This window comes from Protomyctophum bolini (genome assembly GCF_963924005.1).
Source record: "Protomyctophum bolini genome assembly, chromosome: 4".
Classification (NCBI taxonomy): domain Eukaryota; kingdom Metazoa; phylum Chordata; class Actinopteri; order Myctophiformes; family Myctophidae; genus Protomyctophum; species Protomyctophum bolini.
The window spans coordinates 51,984,481-52,009,856 of NC_137865.1; the positions used below are offsets into that span (position 1 = coordinate 51,984,481).

At 43.0% G+C, this 25,376-nt stretch overlaps 2 protein-coding genes across 2 annotated transcripts in view; both read right to left on the reverse strand.

The window, feature by feature from the left end:
• LOC308314674 (unconventional myosin-Va-like) overlaps positions 1 to 15,657 on the reverse strand; it is a gene marked incomplete at its 3' end in the record, with an annotated part of 70,593 nt that extends 54,936 nt beyond the window's left edge. Inside the window, exons 1-5 of the mRNA XM_080762305.1 lie at positions 15,553 to 15,657; positions 12,317 to 12,427; positions 6,343 to 6,514; positions 2,706 to 2,853; positions 604 to 763 (exon numbers count right to left, since the gene is read on the reverse strand). Of these exons, the coding sequence (XP_080618431.1) occupies positions 604 to 763; positions 2,706 to 2,853; positions 6,343 to 6,514; positions 12,317 to 12,427; positions 15,553 to 15,579 (618 nt within the window). The 5' untranslated portion in view covers positions 15,580 to 15,657. The remainder of the gene's footprint in view (positions 1 to 603; positions 764 to 2,705; positions 2,854 to 6,342; positions 6,515 to 12,316; positions 12,428 to 15,552) is intronic.
• A 4,166-nt stretch (positions 15,658 to 19,823) lies between these two features.
• LOC308314755 (cAMP-regulated phosphoprotein 19-A-like) lies at positions 19,824 to 23,760 on the reverse strand. Its single transcript, XM_080762427.1, has 3 exons — positions 23,628 to 23,760; positions 20,621 to 20,764; positions 19,824 to 20,145 (listed from the first exon to the last, which is right to left on the reverse strand). Exons 1-3 carry the CDS (start codon positions 23,655 to 23,657, stop codon positions 19,945 to 19,947), a joined length of 375 nt encoding a protein of 124 aa, XP_080618553.1. The 5' UTR covers positions 23,658 to 23,760; the 3' UTR covers positions 19,824 to 19,944.
• Positions 23,761 to 25,376: the final 1,616 nt, after the last annotated feature.

A 25,376-nucleotide genomic window follows, 5' to 3' on the forward strand; every position in this document is an offset into this window, starting at 1 on the left:
GAGAGAGAGAGAGAGAGAGAGAGAGAGAGAGACAGGAGGATTCTGGGTAAAACATGGTCTTTTGTGTTCATTTGTTTTAGCCACTCATTTTATGCAGGTGCATACCCTCTATATCATGGGTGGGCAACATTAAAGTTGGAGAGGGCCACTATAGAGCGCCGCAGTCCCTCCCCCTTTCAGAAAAACGAGTGGCCCAGGAAATGAAAACCCAATGCATTCTCCCATCGGCACTTCTAATAATTATTTATTTAAGGACGGTTACGCCGCGGACAAAGCCAACTCGGATCGTGACAAATCATGACAATGAACACAATGTTTTGGGCCGATCAAATAATTTATAAGACGAAAAACAAAACAAATAGTGTTGTCTCCTGACTTTCTTTTCTTCTTTCTAATGATTGGGTTTCCATTTCCTGGGCCACTCGTTTTTCTGAAAGGGGGAGGGACTGCGGCGCTCTATAGTTCCACGGCGCTCTCACAGCCCTCCACCAGATGGCGCCGTTGGGCCGTAAATTAGTTAAGTAAAAGCTAGCATTGGCTACAACTCTTCTGACCGCAGCCCGAAAGCAGGCGGCGGCCATGTTTGTAGTTTTCTCGGCCTACCTCCATGATGGGATTGGACGCCAGGACTCTCTGCTCGATGCTGGACTCCGTGGCGGAGGTTCCGCTGACCGTGGCGAAGTACCGCATGGCGTACTTGGCCGAGACCGTCTTCCCAGCGCCGGACTCCCCGCTCACTATGATGGACTGGTTCCTGTCATCACTGGGAGACGATGACATCACATTAAACCTCTATGATGTCATCACTGGGAGACGATGACATCACATTAAACCTCTATGATGTCATCATTGGGAGAGAATTACATCACATTAACCCATTCTGACCTGAGATCAGATTAAAAAAATGTCTTCTACATCCTGACAGTTTTCTGAAAAAGCCATGTTTCTGTGTCAGTCGTTCTTCGATTTTTCGAGCGGATGCCGCGGACAAAGCCAACTCGGATCGTGACAAATCATGACAATAATTACAATTTTTTCGGCCGATCAAATAATTAGTAAGAAGAAAAACAAAACAAATAGTGTTGTATCCTGCCTTTATTATTTGATCGGTTTGTTGTCATGATTTGTCACGATCCGAGTTGGCTTTGTCCAGCGGCGTAACCGTCTTTATATAAATACTTTTTGAAAAGCCTATGAAGAAAATTAATGGAGAATAATTTCCTGGGCCACTCGTCGTTCTGAAAGGGGGTGGGACTGCGATAACCTGACGCTGCCAGATCCAAAAAGCTTGCTACACAAATTTGTTTCACAGCTTATTGGGATCTGGGATCGCGGAAGCAAATTCGATGACGGGGCTGTTCCTTTTTTTCAAGATACATGGTAGATGATTGGATGGGAGCGTCTGTCTATCACCGTGTGGGCGTGCAAACACAACCAATCATATTGACGTGTCTATATACCGTCACATCCGGTTTCGCACATATCCCGCCCTTAGCTCACGCTGATTGGTTCGGTATGAAGCAGATCTGACTCAGCTCAACTCCGTCAGAGATCCCAGATGAGTGTTGTGTTGGGGAATATGTTTCCCCAATACCGCCCTCATCTGGCAGCGTCAGGTTAGGACAGCGACGCTCTATTGTGGCTCCAATGAAGTTCGCCCATCTTCATAAATAGACCATCTTTGCGTTTTGCACTACATGTTTGTAGTTCCATTACCTGGCCATTCGGCAGTAAGCCTCCATGTTTGTAGTTCCATTACCTGGCCATTCGGCGGTAAGCCTCCATGTTTGTAGTTCTATTACCTGGCCATTTGGCAGTAAGCCTCCATGTTTGTAGATCTATTACCTGGCCATGCGGCTCTGAGCCTCCATGTTTGTAGTTCTATTACCTGGCCATGTGGCTGTAAGCCTCCATGTTTGTAGTTCTATTACCTGGCCATGTGGCTGTAAGCCTCCATGTTTGTAGTTCTATTACCTGGCCATGCGGCTGTAAGCCTCCATGTTTGTAGTTATATTACCTGGCCATGCGGCTGTAAGCCTCCATGTTTGTAGTTCTATTACCTGGCCATGCGGCTGTAAGCCTCCATGTTTGTAGTTCTATTACCTGGCCATGCGGCTGTAAGCCGCCATGTTTGTAGTTCTATTACCTGGCCATGCGGCTGTAAGCCTCCATGTTTGTAGTTATATTACCTGGCCATGCGGCTGTAAGCCTCCATATTTGTATTTCTATTACCTGGCCATGCGGCGGTAAGCCTCCATGTTTGTAGTTATATTACCTGGCCATGCGGCTGTAAGCCTCCATATTTGTAGTTCTATTACCTGGCCATGCGGCTGTAAGCCTCCATATTTGTAGTTCTATTACCTGGCCATGCGATGGTAAGTCTCCATGTTTGTAGTTATATTACCTGGCCATTCGGCGGTAAGCCTCCATGTTTGTAGTTATATTACCTGGCCATTCGGCGGTAAGCCTCCATGTTTGTAGTTCTATTACCTGGCCATTCGGCGGTAAGCCTCCATGTTTGTAGTTCTATTACCTGGCCATGTGGCGGTGAGCCTCCATGTTTGTAGTTATATTACCTGGCCATTCGGCGGTAAGCCTCCATGTTTGTAGTTATATTACCTGGCCATGTGGCGGTGAGCCTCCATGTTTGTAGTTCTATTATCTGGCCATGTGGCGGTGAGTCTCCAGGTTTGTAGTTCTATTACCTGGCCATTCGGCGGTAAGCCTCCTCTGTCACAGCGAAGATGTGCGGGTCCATGTCGCTCATGGAGTTCTGCCCGCTGTACGCCGCGATCAGGTCAACATCGTAGATCGGAAGACTCTCGTACGGATTGATCGCTACCAGGACGATACCTGAAACATATTCACATAATAATACATATAATACAACCGTGTACCTGAAAATACAATAATACAAATTTACAATGTAGAGTCACTGTCTCTTTAAGAACAGAACCATATATATTAGAGTCACTGTCTCTTTAAGAACAGAACCGTATATATTAGAGTCACTGTCTCTTTAAGAACAGAACCGTATAGATTAGAGTTACTGTCTCTTTAAGAACAGAACCGTATAGATTAGAGTTACTGTCTCTTTAAGAACAGAACCGTATAGATTAGAGTTACTGTCTCTTTAAGAACAGAACCGTATAGATTAGAGTCACTGTCTCTTTAAGAACAGAACCATATATATTGGAGTTACTGTCTCTTTAAGAACAGAACCGTATATATTAGAGTTAGCGTCAAGCTGAAACCTCATATCTGAAAATATGCAAATTAGTTAACGACCTACTTTGGGTGCGTTCGGATAATACTGCAGGTGCACTGCCAATACACACCAACACACAGGAGAGCGCACACACACAAACACACACACTGAGCGCACTCCCAATACACACCAACACACAGGAGAGCGCACACACACACACACACACACACACACACACTGGGCACACTCCCAATACACACCAACACACAGGAGAGCGCACACATACACACACACACACTGAGCGCACTCCCAATACACACCAACACACATGAGAGCGCACACACACACACACACACGGCATTTCCCAACGCACCCATGCAACAGCCAGTGTGTGTGTGTGTGTGTGTGTGTGTGTGTGTGTGCGCGTGTGTGTGTGTGCGTGCATGCCTGTGTGTGTGTGTGTGTGCGTGTGTGCGTGTGTGTGTGCATGTGCGTGCGTGTGTGTGTCCGCGTGCGTGCGTGCGTGCGTGTGTGTGTGCGCGTGCAGTTCATAATTTTAACCCTTTGTGGAAAAGCAACAGTTGTGAACATAGCAGGGTTTTTTTTACCCTTTCAGAGTAAAAGCTGCCCAGCACCCTGAGCTCCTATTTTGAAAGGAATCCGACCGCTGACCAACCCATTGAGCCGGTTGGCTCCCAGTGGGAACCGGTGGTTTTTACCCGCTCAGTTCATAATTCTACGCTTCTAGGGGCCGACGGCGTGGAACAAACTCGCACTGTACCTTCTAGGGGCCGACGGCATGGAACAAACTCCCACTGTACATTCTAGGGGCCGTCGGCATGGAACAAACTCCCACTGTACATTCTAGGGGCCGTCGGCATGGAACAAACTCCCACTGTACCTTCTAGGGGCCGACGGCATGGAACAAACTCCCACTGTACCTTCTAGGGGCCGTCGGCATGGAACAAACTCCCACTGTACATTCTAGGGGCCGTCGGCATGGAACAAACTCCCACTGTACCTTCTAGGGGCCGACGGCGTGGAACAAACTCCCACTGTACCTTCGTCAGGCAGCCTCTGTAGACATTTTTAAAGCACAGCTCAAGACCCACTTCTACAACATTGCTTTTAATTGATATTTTATTTTATGTCCTCACTGTATTGCATTACTGCTTGTTTTTAATGTCTTTGCTTTTCTTTTCTTTTCTTTTTGTCTCCATTGTTCTGTAAAGCACTTTGAGCTGCATGTCATGTCATGAAAGGTGCTATACAAATAAAGTGTTATTATTATTATTATTATTATAATTAACGTTCCAATGTTGGAGCTCTGGACTCAGAACCACAGAGAAGTGAACAGAACCGAGTGGAGGAAAAGAGCTCAATATGGACTCAGAACCACAGAGAAGTGAACAGAATCGAGTGGAGGAAAAGAGCTCAATATGGACTCAGAACCACAGAGAAGTGAACAGAACCGAGTGGAGGAAAAGAGCTCAATATGGACTCAGAACCACAGAGAAGTGAACAGAACCGAGTGGAGGAAAAGAGCTCAATATGGACTCAGAACCACAGAGAAGTGAACAGAACCGAGTGGAGGAAAAGAGCTCAATATGGACTCAGAACCACAGAGAAGTGAACAGAACCGAGTGGAGGAAAAGAGCTCAATATGGACTCAGAACCACAGAGAAGTGAACAGAACCGAGTGGAGGAAAAGAGCTCAATATGGACTCAGAACCACAGAGAAGTGAACAGAACCGAGTGGAGGAAAAGAGCTCAACTCCTAGATGGATTAGAGTGGTTTTTCCTTTGATACTTTTACACGACAACAATCTGAAAGGCCGAGATATGAGGTCACTATGAGGTCACTACACCACACAAACAATGTTTGATTTCAATCTGTTTAGTTTAGCTTCCTGTCATTCAACTCTCTCTCATTCTCTCTCTCTCATTCTCTCTCTCTCTCTCTCTCTGTGTACACATGGAACCAAATGGACCCGTACAGGTCTGTAACACATGGAACCAGTCACTTGTCATGTTTTAGTGTTAGTCTAGTTTTAGTCGACTAAATCAACAGTTGATTTAGTCGACTAAAATGTATTTTTGGTGGGCCTTGATGCCGTCGTAATCACACTTGCTGAAAATAAGAGATCTACAAGCTCACAACGCGTCGCGCTTCTTGAGCTTGTAGATCGGCTATTTCCAGCATGCAAACTCGTGTAAAATGACTTAAAGGGACACTTCACCCTTTTTGCAAAAAAATATATGTTAATGACGTTTAGAAGCTTTAGATCACTTTTCTGGGGGTATTTATGTGTGTAATATGTGGTTTTAGAAATTTTAGATTGTAGCAGTGAGCCTGTTGTCTCTGATGTCATGGACACTGGGCTCACTTCCTTCCTGGACTACATGTTGTCTCAGTAAGACAGCTCTCCCCCCTATCCACAAGGAGGAGCAGTGCAACAAATAATTATGGGAATTGTAGTCCAGGAAGGTAGTGAGACCAGTGTCCATGACATCAGAGACAACAGGCTCACTGCTACAATCATTGACGTAGTCATATTGACGTAATAATAATTTTGGAAATATAAACCACAGTAGGTGTAGATCATCTAGGAGGTTCTCTACTCACCACAGTAGGTGTAGATCATCTGGAGGTTCTCTACTCACCACAGTAGGTGTAGATCATCTGGAGGTTCTCTACTCACCACAGTAGGTGTAGATCATCTAGGAGGTTCTCTACTCACCACAGTAGGTGTAGATCATCTGGAGGTTCTCTACTCACCACAGTAGGTGTAGATCATCTAGGAGGTTCTCTACTCACCACAGTAGGTGTAGATCATCTGGAGGTTCTCTACTCACCACAGTAGGTGTAGATCATCTTGGAGGTTCTCTACTCACCACAGTAGGTGTAGATCATCTAGGAGGTTCTCTCTACTCACCACAGTAGGTGTAGATCATCTGGGAGGTTCTCTCTACTCACCACAGTAGGTGTAGATCATCTGGGAGGTTCTCTACTCACCACAGTAGGTGTAGATCATCTGGAGGTTCTCTACTCACCACAGTAGGTGTAGATCATCTGGGAGGTTCTCTCTACTCACCACAGTAGGTGTAGATCATCTTGGAGGTTCTCTACTCACCACAGTAGGTGTAGATCATCTTGGACTGCAGGAAGCGCACGGTGAGGTTGTGAAGGACGGCGGGCTCGTGGAGGTAACTCAACGCCGTCAGGTCGTTCTCTCCCACCAGGATGTTGGGGTTCCTCAGGGGAGGCAGGAGGAGGAGCTTAGAGTCCACCGCCACCTCCACGCCCTGAAATACAATAACAGTGATGTCATCTCAACTCCCTGAAATACAATAACAGTGATGTCACCTCCACGCCCTGAAATACAATAACAGTGATGTCACCTCAACTCCCTGAAATACAATAACAGTGATGTCACCTCAACTCCCTGAAATACAATAACAGTGATGTCATCTCAACTCCCTGAAATACAATAACAGTGATGTCATCTCAACTCCCTGAAATACAATAACAGTGATGTCACCTCAACTCCCTGAAATACAATAACAGTGATGTCATCTCAACTCCCTGAAATACAATAACAGTGATGTCACCTCAACTCCCTGAAATACAATAACAGTGATGTCACCTCAACTCCCTGAAATACAATAACAGTGATGTTACCTCCATCAGTGGCTTGCCCCTTGCCTCATTTTCTTTTAAAATCCTACACCCAAACCCCTGCACCAACCACCGTTGACAAAAAAAAAGAGAAAATATAGTAATGATAACAATTAAATACAACATAAAAATCGATCGAACAAATTGTAAATGAATCAAAATAAAAAATAATCCCTCCCAACCGCCCGTCATAGGCCTGAAAAGAAAAATAAATGAGCAAAGATTTCAACAAAGACCAAAAAAGAAAAATGGGGGTTTGTACAGATATACTTAGTTATACATGTCATGCTAGTTATATAGTAGAGGTAACTTGATAGAGAATATGGTTCCGTTATAATGTTATATATTATATGTTATATGTATGTTCCAGCTTTCTATTGTCGACACACGGTTTTCTAAAAATAATTGGTTCAACGACAAAATACTGTGTTCAAGTTCAGGAGACTTCGGTAAAAAAAGCAATTCTCCTGAACGCTGCCTTAGAGCCCTAGATTTTTCGCCCGGGACCCAAACTAGTGAAAATATTTTCACTATACTTGGAATTTCTTTGATTTTGCTTTGATTTCTTCATGAAAATAATCTACACAGCCATACATAAACATAAACATAAAATGCTCCATCGGCCACCGATCGGAGATCGGACTTCAAATGACTCCATCAGAGATCGGGCAATTTACCCGATCTGGATCGTTTACACCATTTAAGTGGTATAAAAGTCAGATATATCATTATTATTATTATTATAAAAGTAAGATATATTATAGTATATCATTTTGCATCTTTGTGACAGGCATAAACATTCTCTTCTTCTCTCCGCACGCACGCACACACGCACGCACGCACTAGTTCCTAATTATCATTTAGCTGGAACTCCCTCAAGGACCCCTGGGGGTCCCCGGACCCCCTGGAACTCCCTCATAAGGACCCCTGGAACTCCCTCACAAGGACCCCTGGAACTCCCTCATAAGGACCCCCTGGAACTCCCTCATAAGGACCCCTGGAACTCCCTCACAAGGACCCCTGGAACTCCCTCATAAGGACCCCTAATCCCCGGACCCCCTGGAACTCCCTCATAAGGACCCCCTGGAACTCCCTCACAAGGACCCCTGGAACTCCCTCATAAGGACCCCTAATCCCCGGACCCCCTGGAACTCCCTCACAAGGACCCCTGGAACTCCCTCATAAGGACCCCTAATCCCCGGACCCCCTGGAACTCCCTCACAAGGACCCCTGCTTTAAGCTGTCACAGACCAGTCCATTCCTACAATAACTAAACTCATTTCCATTCCTACTCCACGTGTTCCGACCTGCCATCAGCTCACATACCATCACATTATGGAACACTGAGCTTTGTGCATGCGTGCGTGCGTGCGTGCGTCTTCTGGACAGTAGTACAAATCACAACTAGAGAGAAATGCTCTGTCGAGGTGCCATTCGTTTGTTTTGCCCCAAAAGAGATTTACACAAATATTTATATAAATTATGTTAAGCTTAGAATCCAGACATCCAGAATCCTGGTGAGTCATGTCCATAAAACCTTTGATTCTGTTAAAAAAGGAAAGAAATGAAGTAAGTGAACTAATGGATGGGAACCAATGAGAATCTGTCACACTAATGGATGGGAACCAATCACAATCTGTCACACTAATGGAGGAGAACCAATCACAATCTGTCACACATTCTCCTGACGAGAGAGATTCCTCTGATCATGTGACCTTCTGCTCACATTTCTTTATCCATATTATTATAACTTTAGTTTTTTTTTTAAATAATGTAGTCATTTATCAGACGCCCTTAATCCAGAGTGATTTACAGTAAGCAAGAACAACACATGGTGATACATCACATAGAAAATAGTCACAGTGGAATAGAGCACCGAAGTCCTGACGTCACTGTCGGTAGAGGCCGTCAGTCCCCAGTAGAGGGCGTCAGTCCCCAGGTTCATGTACTTTTTATTTGCATTTAGATCTCTTCATATAAGAACTGTGTTTGAAAATAAACCGATCACCCCGGCCTTTTCACTCATATGGATATGAAGCATCGACTGAAGGTGGAAATGTACAAATATACCCAAAGAGTAACAAAATAAGCGAGTCAAATAACCCAGAGACTACATTTCCGGGTAGGAGGGTGGCTGCATCTGCCCAACATAAACTGAATGTTAATTACGTTTATTTTTATTTTATTGATATTTAATGTTTCGTGGTTAGTACGAGTCGAGTCACCACCAGCTGAGCTTACGTCAACGAGGAATCTCAGGAACGCAATGTGTCGACAGCTGGGCGTGACGTATATTAGAAGCGACATTGCCTTCATATGTAGTTTCAAGGCTTTTGCGGGCACATTAATTCCATTTTCTCCAGAAACAGGCTCATATCAAATAATGAATGGACATCATTAACGACACACAGCCACTCCCCCCTGACAGAAAGGCTGATCGGTTTATTTTTCAAACACAGTTCTTATATGAAGCGATCTAAAATCATGCAACTAAAGAAATACATGAACCTGGGGACTGGCGCCCTCTACTGAAAGTGACGTCAGACTTCGGTGCTCTATAGGCCTATCTATATACTATAGTGCTATACAGTATGTCTACATAAAATACTATCTAAGTTACAGTACATAAGTTGAGCCTTTGCTCAGTGACCAGCTCTATATAAATAGAGCTGGTCACTGAGCTCTCATTGACTCCAGTGTATTTTATCTATAAATAGAGCTGGTCACTGAGCTCTCATTGACTCCAGTGTATTTTATATATAAATAGAGCTGGTCACTGAGCTCTCATTGACTCCAGTGTATTTTATATATAAATAGAGCTGGTCACTGAGCTCTCATTGACTCCAGTGTGTTTTATATATAAATAGAGCTGGTCACTGAGCTCTCATTGACTCCAGTGTGTTTTATATATAAATAGAGCTGGTCACTGAGCTCTCATTGACTCCAGTGTGTTTTATATATAAATAGAGCTGGTCACTGAGCTCTCATTGACTCCAGTGTATTTTATATATAAATAGAGCTGGTCACTGAGCTCTCATTGACTCCAGTGTGTTTTATATATAAATAGAGCTGGTCACTGAGCTCTCATTGACTCCAGTGTGTTTTATATATAAATAGAGCTGGTCACTGAGCTCTCATTGACTCCAGTGTGTTTTATATATAAATAGAGCTGGTCACTGAGCTCTCATTGACTCCAGTGTGTTTTATATATAAATAGAGCTGGTCACTGAGCTCTCATTGACTCCAGTGTGTTTTATATATAAATAGAGCTGGTCACTGAGCTCTCATTGACTCCAGTGTGTTTTATATATAAATAGAGCTGGTCACTGAGCTCTCATTGACTCCAGTGTGTTTTATCTATAAATAGAGCTGGTCACTGAGCTCTCATTGACTCCAGTGTATTTTATATATAAATAGAGCTGGTCACTGAGCTCTCATTGACTCCAGTGTATTTTATATATATAAATAGAGCTGGTCACTGAGCTCTCATTGACTCCAGTGTATTTTATCTATAAATAGAGCTGGTCACTGAGCTCTCATTGACTCCAGTGTGTTTTATCTATAAATAGAGCTGGTCACTGAGCTCTCATTGACTCCAGTGTGTTTTATATATAAATAGAGCTGGTCACTGAGCTCTCATTGACTCCAGTGTGTTTTATCTATAAATAGAGCTGGTCACTGAGCTCTCATTGACTCCAGTGTGTTTTATCTATAAATAGAGCTGGTCACTGAGCTCTCATTGACTCCAGTGTGTTTTATCTATAAATAGAGCTGGTCACTGAGCTCTCATTGACTCCAGTGTGTTTTATATATAAATAGAGCTGGTCACTGAGCTCTCATTGACTCCAGTGTGTTTTATATATAAATAGAGCTGGTCACTGAGCTCTCATTGACTCCAGTGTGTTTTATATATAAATAGAGCTGGTCACTGAGCTCTCATTGACTCCAGTGTATTTTATATATAAATAGAGCTGGTCACTGAGCTCTCATTGACTCCAGTGTGTTTTATATATAAATAGAGCTGGTCACTGAGCTCTCATTGACTCCAGTGTATTTTATATATAAATAGAGCTGGTCACTGAGCTCTCATTGACTCCAGTGTGTTTTATATATAAATAGAGCTGGTCACTGAGCTCTCATTGACTCCAGTGTATTTTATATATAAATAGAGCTGGTCACTGAGCTCTCATTGACTCCAGTGTATTTTATATATAAATAGAGCTGGTCACTGAGCTCTCATTGACTCCAGTGTGTTTTATATATAAATAGAGCTGGTCACTGAGCTCTCATTGACTCCAGTGTATTTTATATATAAATAGAGCTGGTCACTGAGCTCTCATTGACTCCAGTGTGTTTTATATATAAATAGAGCTGGTCACTGAGCTCTCATTGACTCCAGTGTGTTTTATATATAAATAGAGCTGGTCACTGAGCTCTCATTGACTCCAGTGTATTTTATATATAAATAGAGCTGGTCACTGAGCTCTCATTGACTCCAGTGTGTTTTATATATAAATAGAGCTGGTCACTGAGCTCTCATTGACTCCAGTGTGTTTTATATATAAATAGAGCTGGTCACTGAGCTCTCATTGACTCCAGTGTATTTTATATATAAATAGAGCTGGTCACAGAGCTCTCATTGACTCCAGTGTGTTTTATATATAAATAGAGCTGGTCACTGAGCTCTCATTGACTCCAGTGTATTTTATATATAAATAGAGCTGGTCACTGAGCTCTCATTGACTCCAGTGTGTTTTATATATAAATAGAGCTGGTCACTGAGCTCTCATTGACTCCAGTGTATTTTATATATAAATAGAGCTGGTCACTGAGCTCTCATTGACTCCAGTGTATTTTATATATAAATAGAGCTGGTCACTGAGCTCTCATTGACTCCAGTGTATTTTATATATAAATAGAGCTGGTCACTGAGCTCTCATTGACTCCAGTGTATTTTATATATAAATAGAGCTGGTCACTGAGCTCTCATTGACTCCAGTGTATTTTATATATAAATAGAGCTGGTCACTGAGCTCTCATTGACTCCAGTGTATTTTATATATAAATAGAGCTGGTCACTGAGCTCTCATTGACTCCAGTGTATTTTATATATAAATAGAGCTGGTCACTGAGCTCTCATTGACTCCAGTGTATTTTATATATAAATAGAGCTGGTCACTGAGCTCTCATTGACTCCAGTGTGTTTTATATATAAATAGAGCTGGTCACTGAGCTCTCATTGACTCCAGTGCATTCTGCGTCTGTGACTTTACCGCCATTTAATAGACCTTGCATCATACCAGGAAGTTCTGCGGGAACGCCTACTGAGTGTCAAGAAACTATATCTGGCCTGATTGACAGCCCATACATCCAATCAGAAAAGTCTGATTGACAGCCCTGTGTGTGTGTGTGTGTGTGTGTGGTCTTACCGTCCCATCCTCCAGGACGACGTTAAGAGTCTTGTCTCCGGGGGTATAGTTCCTGCTCAGCTCTGCAGGCTGCCAAACTTCCTGGTGGTGGGGGAGCCACACCCGGGCATGCTGGGAAAAAACACCACACTTTATTAATATTATTAATAATAACAACAACAACAACAACAGCAATAACAATAATGATTTGTTGCTGTTGGCAATCGGACGCTCTTAATCCAGAGTGATTTACAGTAAGCAAGAACAACACATGGTAATACATCACATACATAGAAATACATTTCAAGCACAACTCAATGCAAAGACTGTTAACTGTGAGTGGACGACACCACATTACACTGGTTTACAAGAGGGTCCACCATGTTCAATTCATCATGAACCATAAGCAAGCTGAGGACCTCATCAGTCTATATAATGTCTGTACAGTGAGGCTACAGTATGTGTTGTAGCGACTACTTCTTCAAATCAAACAAATTAGAAGTAGAGGAGAATGAGCTGTCGGCAGGAACCGTATGACGCGTTTCAGATCAAATCCATTCAAAGATCAATGAAAACCTAGGTATAAACGATCAAAACGTAGATAAACAATTAAACGGTCAACATGACCTCAGGATACATCACTGAGGATACGTCCCAGGTGATGACCTCAGGATATGTCACTGAGGATACGTCCCAGGTGATGACCTCAGGATACATCACTGAGGATACGTCCCAGGTGATGACCTCAGGATACATCACTGAGGATACGTCCCAGGTGATGACCTCAGGATACATCACTGAGGATACGTCCCAGGTGATGACCTCAGGATACATCACTGAGGATACGTCCCAGGTGATGACCTCAGGATACATCACTGAGGATACGTCCCAGGTGATGACCTCAGGATACATCACTGAGGATACGTCCCAGGTGATGACCTCAGGATACATCACTGAGGATACGTCCCAGGTGATGACCTCAGGATACATCACTGAGGATACGTCCCAGGTGATGACCTCAGGATACATCACTGAGGATACGTCCCAGGTGATGACCTCAGGATACATCACTGAGGATACGTCCCAGGTGATGACCTCGGGATACATCACTGAGGATACGTCCCAGGTGATGACCTCGGGATACATCACTGAGGATACGTCCCAGGTGCATCCAGGCGATGCCATTTCCGTTCATCCCATTAATAATAAAGATAATTGAACGTGCGTTTGTTTTTACATCACCATTACATCACCTATAATCATATAGCAACATGAGCTAGACTCTTAACATATTAGCGCCCCTCACTTCACACGGGTGTGATTTCATAGTCAGCCACTGGTTCTCAGTCTAAACCATGAAAAGCACTAAAGACTATAGTTTCCATCAGGGTCCTCCATGTGCAATTCATCAGAACATTTGCAGACGTACAAATAGACACTTGTATAAAAAACTAAACAAGAAAGACAACATGAAACCGTGCGTGCGTGCGTGCGTTGCGTTGCGTATGTGCATTGCGTGCATTGCGTGCATTGCGTGCGTGCGTGCGTGTGTCAGAGACTATAACATGTGAAAGCAACATTAACCCATTCTGACCGGGAACCCATTTTGGTGTTGGCACCATGTTATGCTTTAGCTATTGAAAAATAGCAGATCTACAAGCTCATAGCGCGCCACCGAGTGGCGCGCTACGAGCTTGTAGGTCTGCTATTTTTGAAAAATCGAAGAACGACTGACATTTTTTAAATCTGATCTCGGGTCAGAATGGGTTAATCAAACCAGTGTGTGTCCAGTGGGAAACCTCGTATGAATCTGATCTCAGGTCAGAATGGGTTAATGAATTAACATCAATGTTGAGATTATCTCCAGCTGTGCATGATGCTGCTCTGATGATGCTTTTAATGTGAGGAGAATAAAACAGTTCCATGATACTGAACACACATAGCCTATATATATATATATTATATATATATATATATATATATATATATATATATATATATATATATATATATATATACTATTGAAACACTACTATTATATAATAATTCACATAATGGACCCTGTTGTAAACCAGTGTAATGCTTCATGGGGTCGTCCACTCACAGTTAACAGTCTGTGTGTCGAGTTGTGCTGGAAATGTTACTGTAATTCTGCAAACTGTTAATAAATATGTCAATCAATGAATCAGTGTGAACTATAGAGCATAGTTCAAACTGTACTGTATGTACTGTAACTATAGAGCTAGTGCTTCCCAAACCTTTCCATGTCGATGACCCCCAAATTGACCCGTGGACCCGCATTAGAAAATATATACTATGCCAGGGACCCCCATTAGAAAATATATACTATGCCAGGGACCCCCATTTAAGAGAAGATGCATGTTTAGTCTACAGACCCCCATTTATAATGGCATTTCTATCTCTGGGACCCCCAATTCATATTGTATAACATCAATGTAAATTTAACTTAAGAGAGTGTACAACAGGTCCATTTGGTTCCATGTGTACACTCTCAGAGTTACAGACCCATATTAAAGGGTCCATTTGGTTCCATACTGCAGGGACCCCCTGGAACTCCCTCAAGGACCGCTGGGGGTCCCCGGACCCCTCCTTTGTATAAAGGACGGAAGCTACAGAAGCTAATAAACAAAACACTTCAGAAAGAATGAAAAATAAATCATTCTTCTCGTTTCCAATAAAACACCAGAACACATGTATAAATAACACTACAGTAATGAGGCTACACTTAATATCCGTGACTTTTAAAACTAGGCTAGATTTAATGTATCCATAATTATTATGAAAAACACTTAATGCGAGGCTCGATCGTTTCCCCTAAGAATAAACACACAAGCCCACATTGTGTTCTTTAATTATACTTGTTCGCCGATTATAACTTATTTATCCTGATAAAGCCTGTTAATTAAAACGTTTTTTGTCTTGAAGTGTAAAGTTAAACTTCAAGCTAGAAACTCGAGTCATTCTCTCTCTCTCTCTCTCTCTCTCTCTCTCTCTCTCTCTCTCTCTCTCTCTCTCTCTCTCTCTCTCTCATAAAGATCACATTATCTTCATGTTAAACCAAAGGTCGCTAGAGATTAACTCACAACTCAAACTCAAACTCTTTCAGCATTAATAATAAAGTTTAAAAACAACTCTTCACTCACTCACACACACACTGACTGACTCCCGTTCACTGACACCAAGCTGTTCTGAATGGAACCAATCAATCCATGCATCCATCCATTGATCCTCCTTACCTTGACATAGAGCTCAGAAGCCGCCATGCTGCCTATATCGATCGATCAGTCCTGATCAATGATCAATATTCATGTTTGATTTGATGTCACAACGTTTGAGCGACAGACAGAGAGACAGACAGACAGGCAGGCAGCAGGAAAAAAACGTGTAGATCCTTCAGCTGTGACTCTGAGCAACAACCTGTCTGTCTGTCTTCCTGTCTGTCTGCCTGACTCCTCCCCAACAGTGCATAGGGTAATTTGTATCTCCCTGTAGTTTTTCTTATCAGGCACCTACCTGCCTACCTACCTGCATGCCTGCCTACCTGACTGACTGACTGACTGACTGACTGACTGTCTGTCTGTCTGTCTGTCTGTCTGTCTGTCTGTCTGTCTGTCTGTCTGTCTGACTGACTGACTGACTGACTGTCTGTCTGTCTGTCTGTCTGTCTGTCTGTCTGACTGACTGACTGACTGACTGACTGTCTGTCTGTCTGTCTGTCTGTCTGTCTGTCTGTCTGTCTGGCTTGATACATATACACACAAATAGACAGTTACTCATGACATGGAGGATACGTCGACTCGTAACTGCCATGCCTTCTCCATGTGAATTTTCCAAAAAACAAAAACTTCATTACTGAACAACCAATTTAACATAAAAAACAGATCCCCAAAACAGATCTGGGTTCTTATCCTGATTTTTTTTTTTTTTTTCAAATAAAGAGTTTCTTAAATCATGGTATAGTGGACAATAGAAAACACAATGAAACTCATCCTCTACAACTCCCATGTACCTGTCTAGATACTTCCTTAATGTAAACGAAGTCCACACCCACAGTGCAACAAACCTGCATGTGCAACCCTGATTCGGCACAAACAAGGGACTACATTATTTTCGCTCCTATGCCACCAAAATGTGGAACGCCCTACCAACAGTCATTAAGAGACATGTCAATCCCTTGACTCCTTCAAAACCAGTCTCTCAAAGGGCACCTATACGGACGGCTGCAATTCGAAACTGGCCCCTGTAAAATCTGAGTTTGTGCTTGAAATGTACTGTAATTCTGCAGACTGTTAATAAATATTTCAATCTATCAATCAATCAAAAAAAGCACACAGTCACTGCTCCTCAGGAACGCCAGTATATCTTCCAACCTCAACTGCCAGAGGTAAAGCACCAGATCTTAACTGTCCTCTTTTTAACTTAAATGCAACATAAAGTCCTCTTTGAATTGAATATAACTTCTTCATTTAGCTTTTTATCTAGAAGATACTGTATATTAACCAATGAGTTGCAGCAACTGGTTTTCACCTCAAGGTGTCGCCAGAGCACAACATACGGACAAGAAAACAGTCCAACAATCTCAGACCATATCACTACTTCACTGTATACTTGTACCCTAGTACAGGGGTCCCCGGACCCCCAGGGGTCCTTGAGGGAGTCCGGGGACCCCCAGGGGTCCTTGAGGGAGTCCCAGGGGGTTCCCATCTAAATGATAGTTTGGAACCAAATGAACCCTTTTGGGTCTGTAACTATGAGTGTACAAGTGTAACCAAATGTTAGGGTCTTGTACACTCAGTTAAATTAACATTAATGTTACAATATAAATTGGGGGTCCCAGAGATATAAATGCCATTAAATGGGGGGTCCGTAGACTAATGCATGTCAAACTGGGGGTCCTTGGAATTAAACGGGTTGAGAATCACTGCTTGAACCGTATAAATCTTCAAATGGGGGTCCCTGGCATATCTCTTCAAATGGGGGTCCCCATGGCATATCTCTTCAAATGGGGGTCCCTGGCATATCTCTTTAAATGGGGGTCCCTGGCATATCTCTTCAAATGGGAGTCCCTGGCATAACTCTTCAAATGGGGGTCCCTGGCATATCTCTCCAAACGGGGGTCCCTGGCATATCTCTCCAAACGGGGGTCCCTGGCATATCTCTTCAAAAAGCTGGGCTGATTAGTGTCAATTTGGGGGTCCCTGACATGAAAGGGTTTGGGAATGACTGTTTCAGAGAAGGGATATTAATATGTACAGATTCACAGGAGAGCAGAAATTATGCAAAACTATTTTATTTACAAAACAAATGGCACGGTGGGACTGCGTTGAGCGTTTTAACTACGTGCACAGTCCAGACAATCATCTTCATCATCCTCATCATCGTCCTCCTCAAGGAACCCCAAGATTATTATTATGTAATTATTATTATGTAATTGGCCGCCGACACCCATCGGAAAATATGTCGTTATACCAAAGACTTTAGTTAAAAACGTTCACTCTGAAAGAATATCAAAAATATCAGATCTACAAGCCGCGCTATGAGCTTGTTGATCTGATATGTTCACAAAATCGTGAAAAAGGTGTCGCAAATCTTTGAATATATTATTTCAGAGTGAACGTTTTTTAACTCAAATCTTTGAAAATATATTCTTTCAGTGTGTGTGTGTGTTGGGGGGGGGGGGGAGGAAGAGGGGGTCCCTGGAACAAAATATGTTCAGATGGGGGTCGGTATATTTTTGGGGGTCCTTGACATGAAAATGTTTGAGAACGACTGACGGAAACATGGATGTTTTTTTTCAGAAAACTGTCATTGTTGTAGAACCTGTTGTCGGTTAAAATGGGTTCAGCCATCGTTTCTAATCGATTGCTCTTTCGATTAATTAATAGAGTAATCGAGAAGCGAGTAAAAAAAGAAAAAAAAGAAGAAAAAAAAAGAAGAAAAGGCTGTTCCAATGAACGTGATTACTAATTATTCAGTTCGTCAGTCAGACTAAATATTTCATTTGTTTTTGTGTGTTTACAATTTCCGCGTAAATATAACAGCATGCCCCAAAACATGGGGTGGATTTATTTTTTTACTAAATGATCAATTGTTTTAATTTCTTCTGATCGATTAAAGGCATTCCATTTAACAGCGGCGTGTTTTTACATGAAACAATTAATAACCCAATCTGGACGGGAACCCCTTTTGGTGTTTTAACTATAAAGCACTATGTTATACTTTAGCTATACTTAAAAAGTAGCAGATCTACAAGCTCGTAAGCGCGCCTCCGAGTGGCGCGCTATACGAGCTTGTAGGTCTGCTAAGATTTTCTGAAAGATCGTGAAAATGCGGCACAAATCTTTGAATATATATATTCAGCTCAGAAGTCATTTTTTTATGTATTTCGACGTCAGGCCTAAAATGTAACACATCGTTTCCTTTCTACTGTACATACAGGCATCAACCACTTACAGTAGTGTGTTTACACCCCCCCCCCCCCCCTCCCCCCCTAAAAACAAAACAAAAACAAACGACAACAAAAAGAAAGGGTCCCACCGTCTAAAAATCATGGGTTTGTTTTGATTTGAAAACACAGAGGCTAACTTTACACCTGTTGCACCCTCTGGTGGTCGATGTACGGTATGTACAGTCCGGCCAGCACTGCGTAAAAAGGGGAGTTTTAACGGGCAGTTATTATTGGGCAACTGTATTTTTTTCCCCCGTAAACCTCAAGTTTAGCAGCATAATATACAGTTAATATACGGTAATATACAGGTGTGATGGTACGATGTTTGGTGGAAAGTTTAACTGTAATAAACACATCCGTATTCCATGCTTTTTGCACAGTGCAGGCTTCTGGTGTACAGTATGGTGTACAGTATGGTGTACAGTATGGTGTACAGTTCTGTAAAGTAACTAAACTCTAATTAACAGTTTGAGTATATTCTGCCAGGTGATTCGAGACGTACGACAGGCCCGTTGATTATCAGCGACCTGGTCCATGATTGGCTGCCCCCTAAGCCAATGGGAGTCCGACCCAAACACTGCCTAAGCCAATGGGAGTCCGACCCCCCAAACACTGCCTAAGCCAATGGGAGTCCGACACCCACACTGCCTAAGCCAATATCTAAAAAATAAAAACACATTTTAGCCACACATAAAACCATTCAAATGAGATCTGGTTGCAAAAGGGGTGAAGTTGCCCTCCATAGAGGGGTGAAGGGATGGGGTCCCTAGACCCCTATAGAGCTCTGGGGTCCCTAGACCCCTATAGAGCTCTGGGCTGTGGGGTCCCTAGACCCCTATAGAGCTCTGGGCTCTGGGGTCCCTAGACCCCTATAGAGGTCTGGGCTGTGGGGTCCCTAGACCCCTATAGAGCTCTGGGGTGTGGGGTCCCTAGACCCCTATATAGGTCTGGGGTGTGGGGTCCCTAGGGGCCAGGTCTCTGGGGCAGGTCCTGGGTCTGTGGTCACCACTAGCCCTCCATCGTAGCCAGCGTACTGGCTACGATGGAGGGTCTTCCTCTGGGGCAGGTCCTGGGGCTCCTAGCCCTCCATCGTAGCCAGCTTACTGGCTACGATGGAGGGTCTTCCTCTGGGGCAGGTCCTGGGGCTGTGGGGTCCCTAGGGGCCTTCTAGGGGGGGCTCCTAGCCCTCCATGGTAGCCAGCTTGGAGGCTACGATGGAGGGCTTCCTCTGGGGCAGGTCCTGGGGCGTGGGGATGTGGTCTCCCGTGGCCTCGGGGGTCTTCTCGGCCGCGGACGGAGGCAGCATGGAGGAGGGGAGGAGCTGCTTGCTCTTCATCTTGGCCTTCGCCATGTTGTAGTCGCCCGAGTCAAAGTACTTTGGCTGTTGGAGGAGAGAATATACACCCGAGTTAAAGTACTTTAAATATACACCTGAGTCAAAGTATTTAAATATACACCTGAGTTAAAGTATTTAAATATACACCTGAGTCAAAGTATTTAAATATACACCTGAGTCAAAGTATTTAAATATACACCTGAGTCAAAGTATTTAAATATACACCTGAGTCAAAGTATTTAAATATACACCTGAGTCAAAGTATTTAAATATACACCTGAGTCAAAGTACTTTAAATATACACCTGAGTTAAAGTATTTTAACTTTTATTTTTTGTAAAGAATCGTCAAATCCAAATGGGTTAGTTTATTGTGAGTGTGTGTGCGTGCGTGCGTGCGTGCGTGCGTGCGTGTGTGCGTGCGTGCGTGTGTGTGTGCTTGTGTGCGTGCGTGCGTGCGTGCGTGCGTACGTGTATGCGTGCGTGTGTGCGTGCGTGCGTGTGTGCGTGTGTGAAACTCACTCCTTTCTGCAGCCTCTTGCGCAGCAGGTCTGAGCCTGCGGGCTTGGTTGCCAGGTTGGGGTAGGTTGCCAGGTTGGGGTAGCGAGATTTCAGCTTGGCCTCCTCCACTCTCTCTGGGCTGATCACCATGTTGTCATCCATTTCCTGTTGAAAATACACCCATTTCCTGTTAAAAATACATCAATTTCCTGTTTGGAATACATCCATGTCCTGTTTAAAATACATTAATTTCCTGTTTGAAATACCTCTATTTCCTGTTTGAAATACCTCCATTTCCTGTTTGAAATACCTCCATTTCCTGTTAGACTCGCGTATAACCGTTTCGAATTGTCACAAAGTGCTGGAAGCAGCAGTGCAACCTGTTACTAAAAACGAGCGGTTTTGTGTGACAGGAAGTAGATCATAACATGACAGGAAGTATATAACATTGCATTTTTTTGGTATTCAGAGACAGCAAGCAATGGGTAGAACACATTTAGTCTGTGACATCATCACAATCTGCATTCCTAGAAGCTTCGTCATTGGTCAAAAAAAAGAAAAAAGAAAAAAAGAACCTGGTCGCCATGACTAACCAATTAGTAAGCAGACAGGCAAATCGACCAATGACAAAGCTTCTATAAAAATCTCTGAATGCAGATTGCGGCCCCTAGATGTGTCACAACGCCCCCTAGATGTGTCACAGCGCCCCCTAGATGCGTCACAGGGACTGCATTCTTTTTGGGAGCGTTTTACCCATTTCTGGCTAACCTGAATACCATAAAAAAATAATCATTAAAATGTTGACATATTATCGCTTATAGCAGCTTGAATGCCACTGATGTGTGACCATACCATTGACCCAATCTGACCTGAGATCAGATTCATACGAGGTTTCCACTGGACAACACACTGCTCTGATTATAACCCATTCTGACCTGAGATCAGATTCTAAAAATGTCAGTCGTTCTTCGATTTTTCAAAAATAGCAGACCTACAAGCTCGTAGCGCGCCACTCGGTGGCGCGCTACGAGCTTGTAGATCTGCTATTTTTCAATAGCTAAAGCACGACATGATGCCAACACCAAAAGGGGTTCCCGTTCAGAATGTGTTATTAAGAACCTACGGTAGGCTATTGAAGGCAAAATGTTGGCCTGGGCCGTGGCTCAGCGGTCCAGGCACCTTTGGCCGGTAGCCCGAATATGGCAGAGTGCCGCGGGTTCGACTCCCGATCCTGACGGCCTTTACTGTATGTCACCCACCCCCCCCCCCCCATCTCTCTCCCCCATGTGTTGAAAGTGATTCTTTGTTCTTTATTTCTCCCATGTATTTTTTTTTTTTACTATGTTTTTATTTTGAGTTAAGTGTTTGTAAACAATTGTAAGTATTGCCTTTGTTAAATGTTAAATGTTTGTCTGTGTCGGACCCCCCAGGAAGACTAGCTTTTGTCAAGGCAAAAGCTAATGGGGATCCTTATAAACAATAAACAATAAACATTTCCTAAATAATAATAATAAAGGCAAAAGCCAAAAAAAAAGGGAAAATGTTCTAAATGTCATCATGCTTTAAGTAGCATGTGATGTGTGTAAAACTAGGTGGTTTTAATGATTCTGAATCCATTCCATGCTTTCATTTGCACGAAAAACACATTGTTTTGACGGCTATGGCCGTTCTTAGCCCAAGGAGTGATTTTTGGGCAAAACTAATGCTTACAATTGGATTCAGAATCATGAAAACCCCCTAGTTTGACACAAACCCACCTCACCCCTGCCCACTTTGACAGGCTGGGATGGCTGCCTTAGGGTCGACGACAGAGTACAGCATCTTATCTGGTCCACGAGATTCGATACACCACCAAGATACCCATGTACCTGTCTAAATACTTCCTTAATGTAAACCACCAGAGGGAGTGCAACAAACCATGTACAACCCATATTCGGCTCAAACAAGGGACTGTATATTTTTCTTTTCCCTTTTTGCTTCCTTTATGATGAATTCCTGTTCTGTTCTTTAACTATATAGAAGTGTCTATTTGTAGGTCTCAAAATGTTTTGATGAATTGAACATGGTGGACCCTCTTGTAAACAAGTGTAATGCTTAATTGGGTCGTCCACTCACAGTTAACAGTCTTTGTGTTGAGTTTGTGCTTGAAATGTTACTGTAATTCTGCAAACTGTTAATGAATATTTCAATCAATCAATCAAAAAACGTCACATGCTACTTAAAGAATGATGACATGTTGTGCATACATTGTCTATGGTGTGTTCACATAAATACAGTAACTGGCATTAAGAATTGGAAGAGTTATCGTACCAAAATATAAACTAGAGTCATGTAGGAATCAGGAAGACATAAATATATATATATATATATATATATATATATATATATATTTAGTCACCTTATGTGGTACAAATTCATGAAAATATCAGTCACAATTTGCATCCTCAGTTTTGTCTTAAAAAACTGGCCATTCATTATCAATGGCATTTAATGTTCGTGTTCAGACAATGTTTGTGTTTGCACAAACACTCAAAACTGGACAAAAATATAGTGTTGCAAACTGCAGCTAAGCTAAGGGGGTCCCTGCTTCATCTGTCTCTCAGCTAAGGGGGTCCCTGCTTCATCTGTCTCTCAGCTAAGGGGGTCCCTGCTTCATCTGTCTCTCAGCTAAGGGGGTCCCTGCTTCATCTGTCTCTCAGCTAAAGGGGTCCCTGCTTCATCTGTCTCAGCTAAGGGGGTCCCTGCTTCATCTGTCTCTCAGCTAAAGGGGTCCCTGCTTCATCTGTTTCAGCTAAGGGGGTCCCTGCTTCGTCTCTCAGCTAAAGCGATTTCAGTCAAATCATAACAAAATCAAGACGAGTCACGGCGCGCACACAGTCACACACACACACACGCACGCACGCACACGCACGTTAGCCTGTTAGCATGCATGCTAACCAACACTAAGACACACATGAGGCTATCTATCTATCATTAGAGTAACGCATAAATACAGATGAATTATTATATTTGGTCATAATTCCAGTACCTGCTTGGTGGCTTCAACCTCCTCACACATTGTAGTGGATTCACTTTAATGTCAACTAGAGGATTTGAATTTAATCCAAAACAAACACAAAGTCAACAAGAAAACAGCCTGTCTGGACAGGACGACCAACAGATCACAGAGCAGACAGGACGACCAAACAGATCACAGAGCAGACAGGACGATCATCAGATCACAGAGCAGACAGGACGATCAAACAGATCACAGAGCAGACAGGACGAGCCCAAGCCCCAATCATCCTCTGGACAAATGGGCATTATGCTTATTGTATTAATGATTAAAACACATTAGTGGTTCTAGAGCGAGACCGGCCAGTTCTAGTCATTTTACATTAAAATCCTCTCTCTGTTATATCAGTGATTTACAGGCTGTAACTAGGGTGACCAGATCCAAACTGTTCATTTGAGGGACAGAAGTATCGTTTGTGTGGGACAAGTGACAAGTGGGATGGGGGGACGGGGTCCCCCCATCTTGTCCCACACAAGCGATCATAGGCCATCATTCTCCTTTGGTGTTTCACATTTGTATTTGTATGCTATTTTAACAGGCTTAAAACACATCTTGCAGGAAGAGACAATGAGAGAGCTTTACAACAGAAGGCCAACTATAGGGACTAAACTATTAGGGCATTTGAACACTGATGCAATCGCCTGCCAGTCACAATGTGGGACAGACAGGGTCTCAACATGTGGGACACCTGAAAAGTCTTGGAAATGAGGGACTGTCCCACGCAAAGAGGGACATCTGGTCACCCTAGCTGTAACTAATAATAATAATAATAAATCCTCTCTCTGTTATATCAGTGTACAGGCTGTAACTAATAATAATAATAAATCCTCTCTCTGTTATATCAGTGTGACAGTGATTTACAGGCTGTAAATAATAATAATAATATACAATGACATCCGGATGAAACTAATAGTGAGAAACACAACAATACAATAAAGTTTAGAAGAGAAATAATGAATAAAGTAATTTAATCAAAGGCAGTAGCAAACTAGCCTGGGTAAACCCCTCCACCTCGGTGTCCAGCAGGGGGAGTGGTTTTACCAGGCTAGCAGTAAACAGAAAAGTCTTTCGTGTGTGTGTTCGTGTGTGTGTGTGTGTGTGTGTGTGTGTGTGTGTGTGTGTGTGTGTGTGTGTGTGTGTGTGTGTGTGTGTGTGAGTGAGAGAGAGAGAGAGAGAGAGAGAGAGGGAGAGAGGGAGAGGGTGTGTGTGTGTGTGTGTGTGTGTGTGTGTGTGTGTGTGTGTGTGTGTGTGTGTGTGTGTGACAGTGTGAGCAGGGCCGGATTTAGCAAACAGGGGGCTGTAAGCAAACCTTTTTTTAGGGGCCCCCTCATTGCCACGCCGGGGGGGGTCCGGGGGGGCGCTAGCCCCTCCCGGGGTCCAGAAAAATCTGTAAATTTGCCATGAAAATGCTTCAATCCGGTGCACTTTGAGATCAAAATTTTGATCTGGTAGATCTGCTATTTTTGCTTTTTTTTAAATTGAAATTCTGAATTATTTTTAGCTATTTCTGAATTGAAATCTTGAAAAGTTAATGTTTTATTTCATTTCAAATACTTTTATTTTATTTTATTTTTTATATTTTTTATCCCACGATTTTGTAACCCATTTTTCACCCCTGTGTCAAACATCTAATGCATCATCATCATCATCAGCATCGTCTTCATCATCATCATCATCATCACTGATGCAGTGATGCTAGCAGCCCTAGTAGCAGCAAACTCA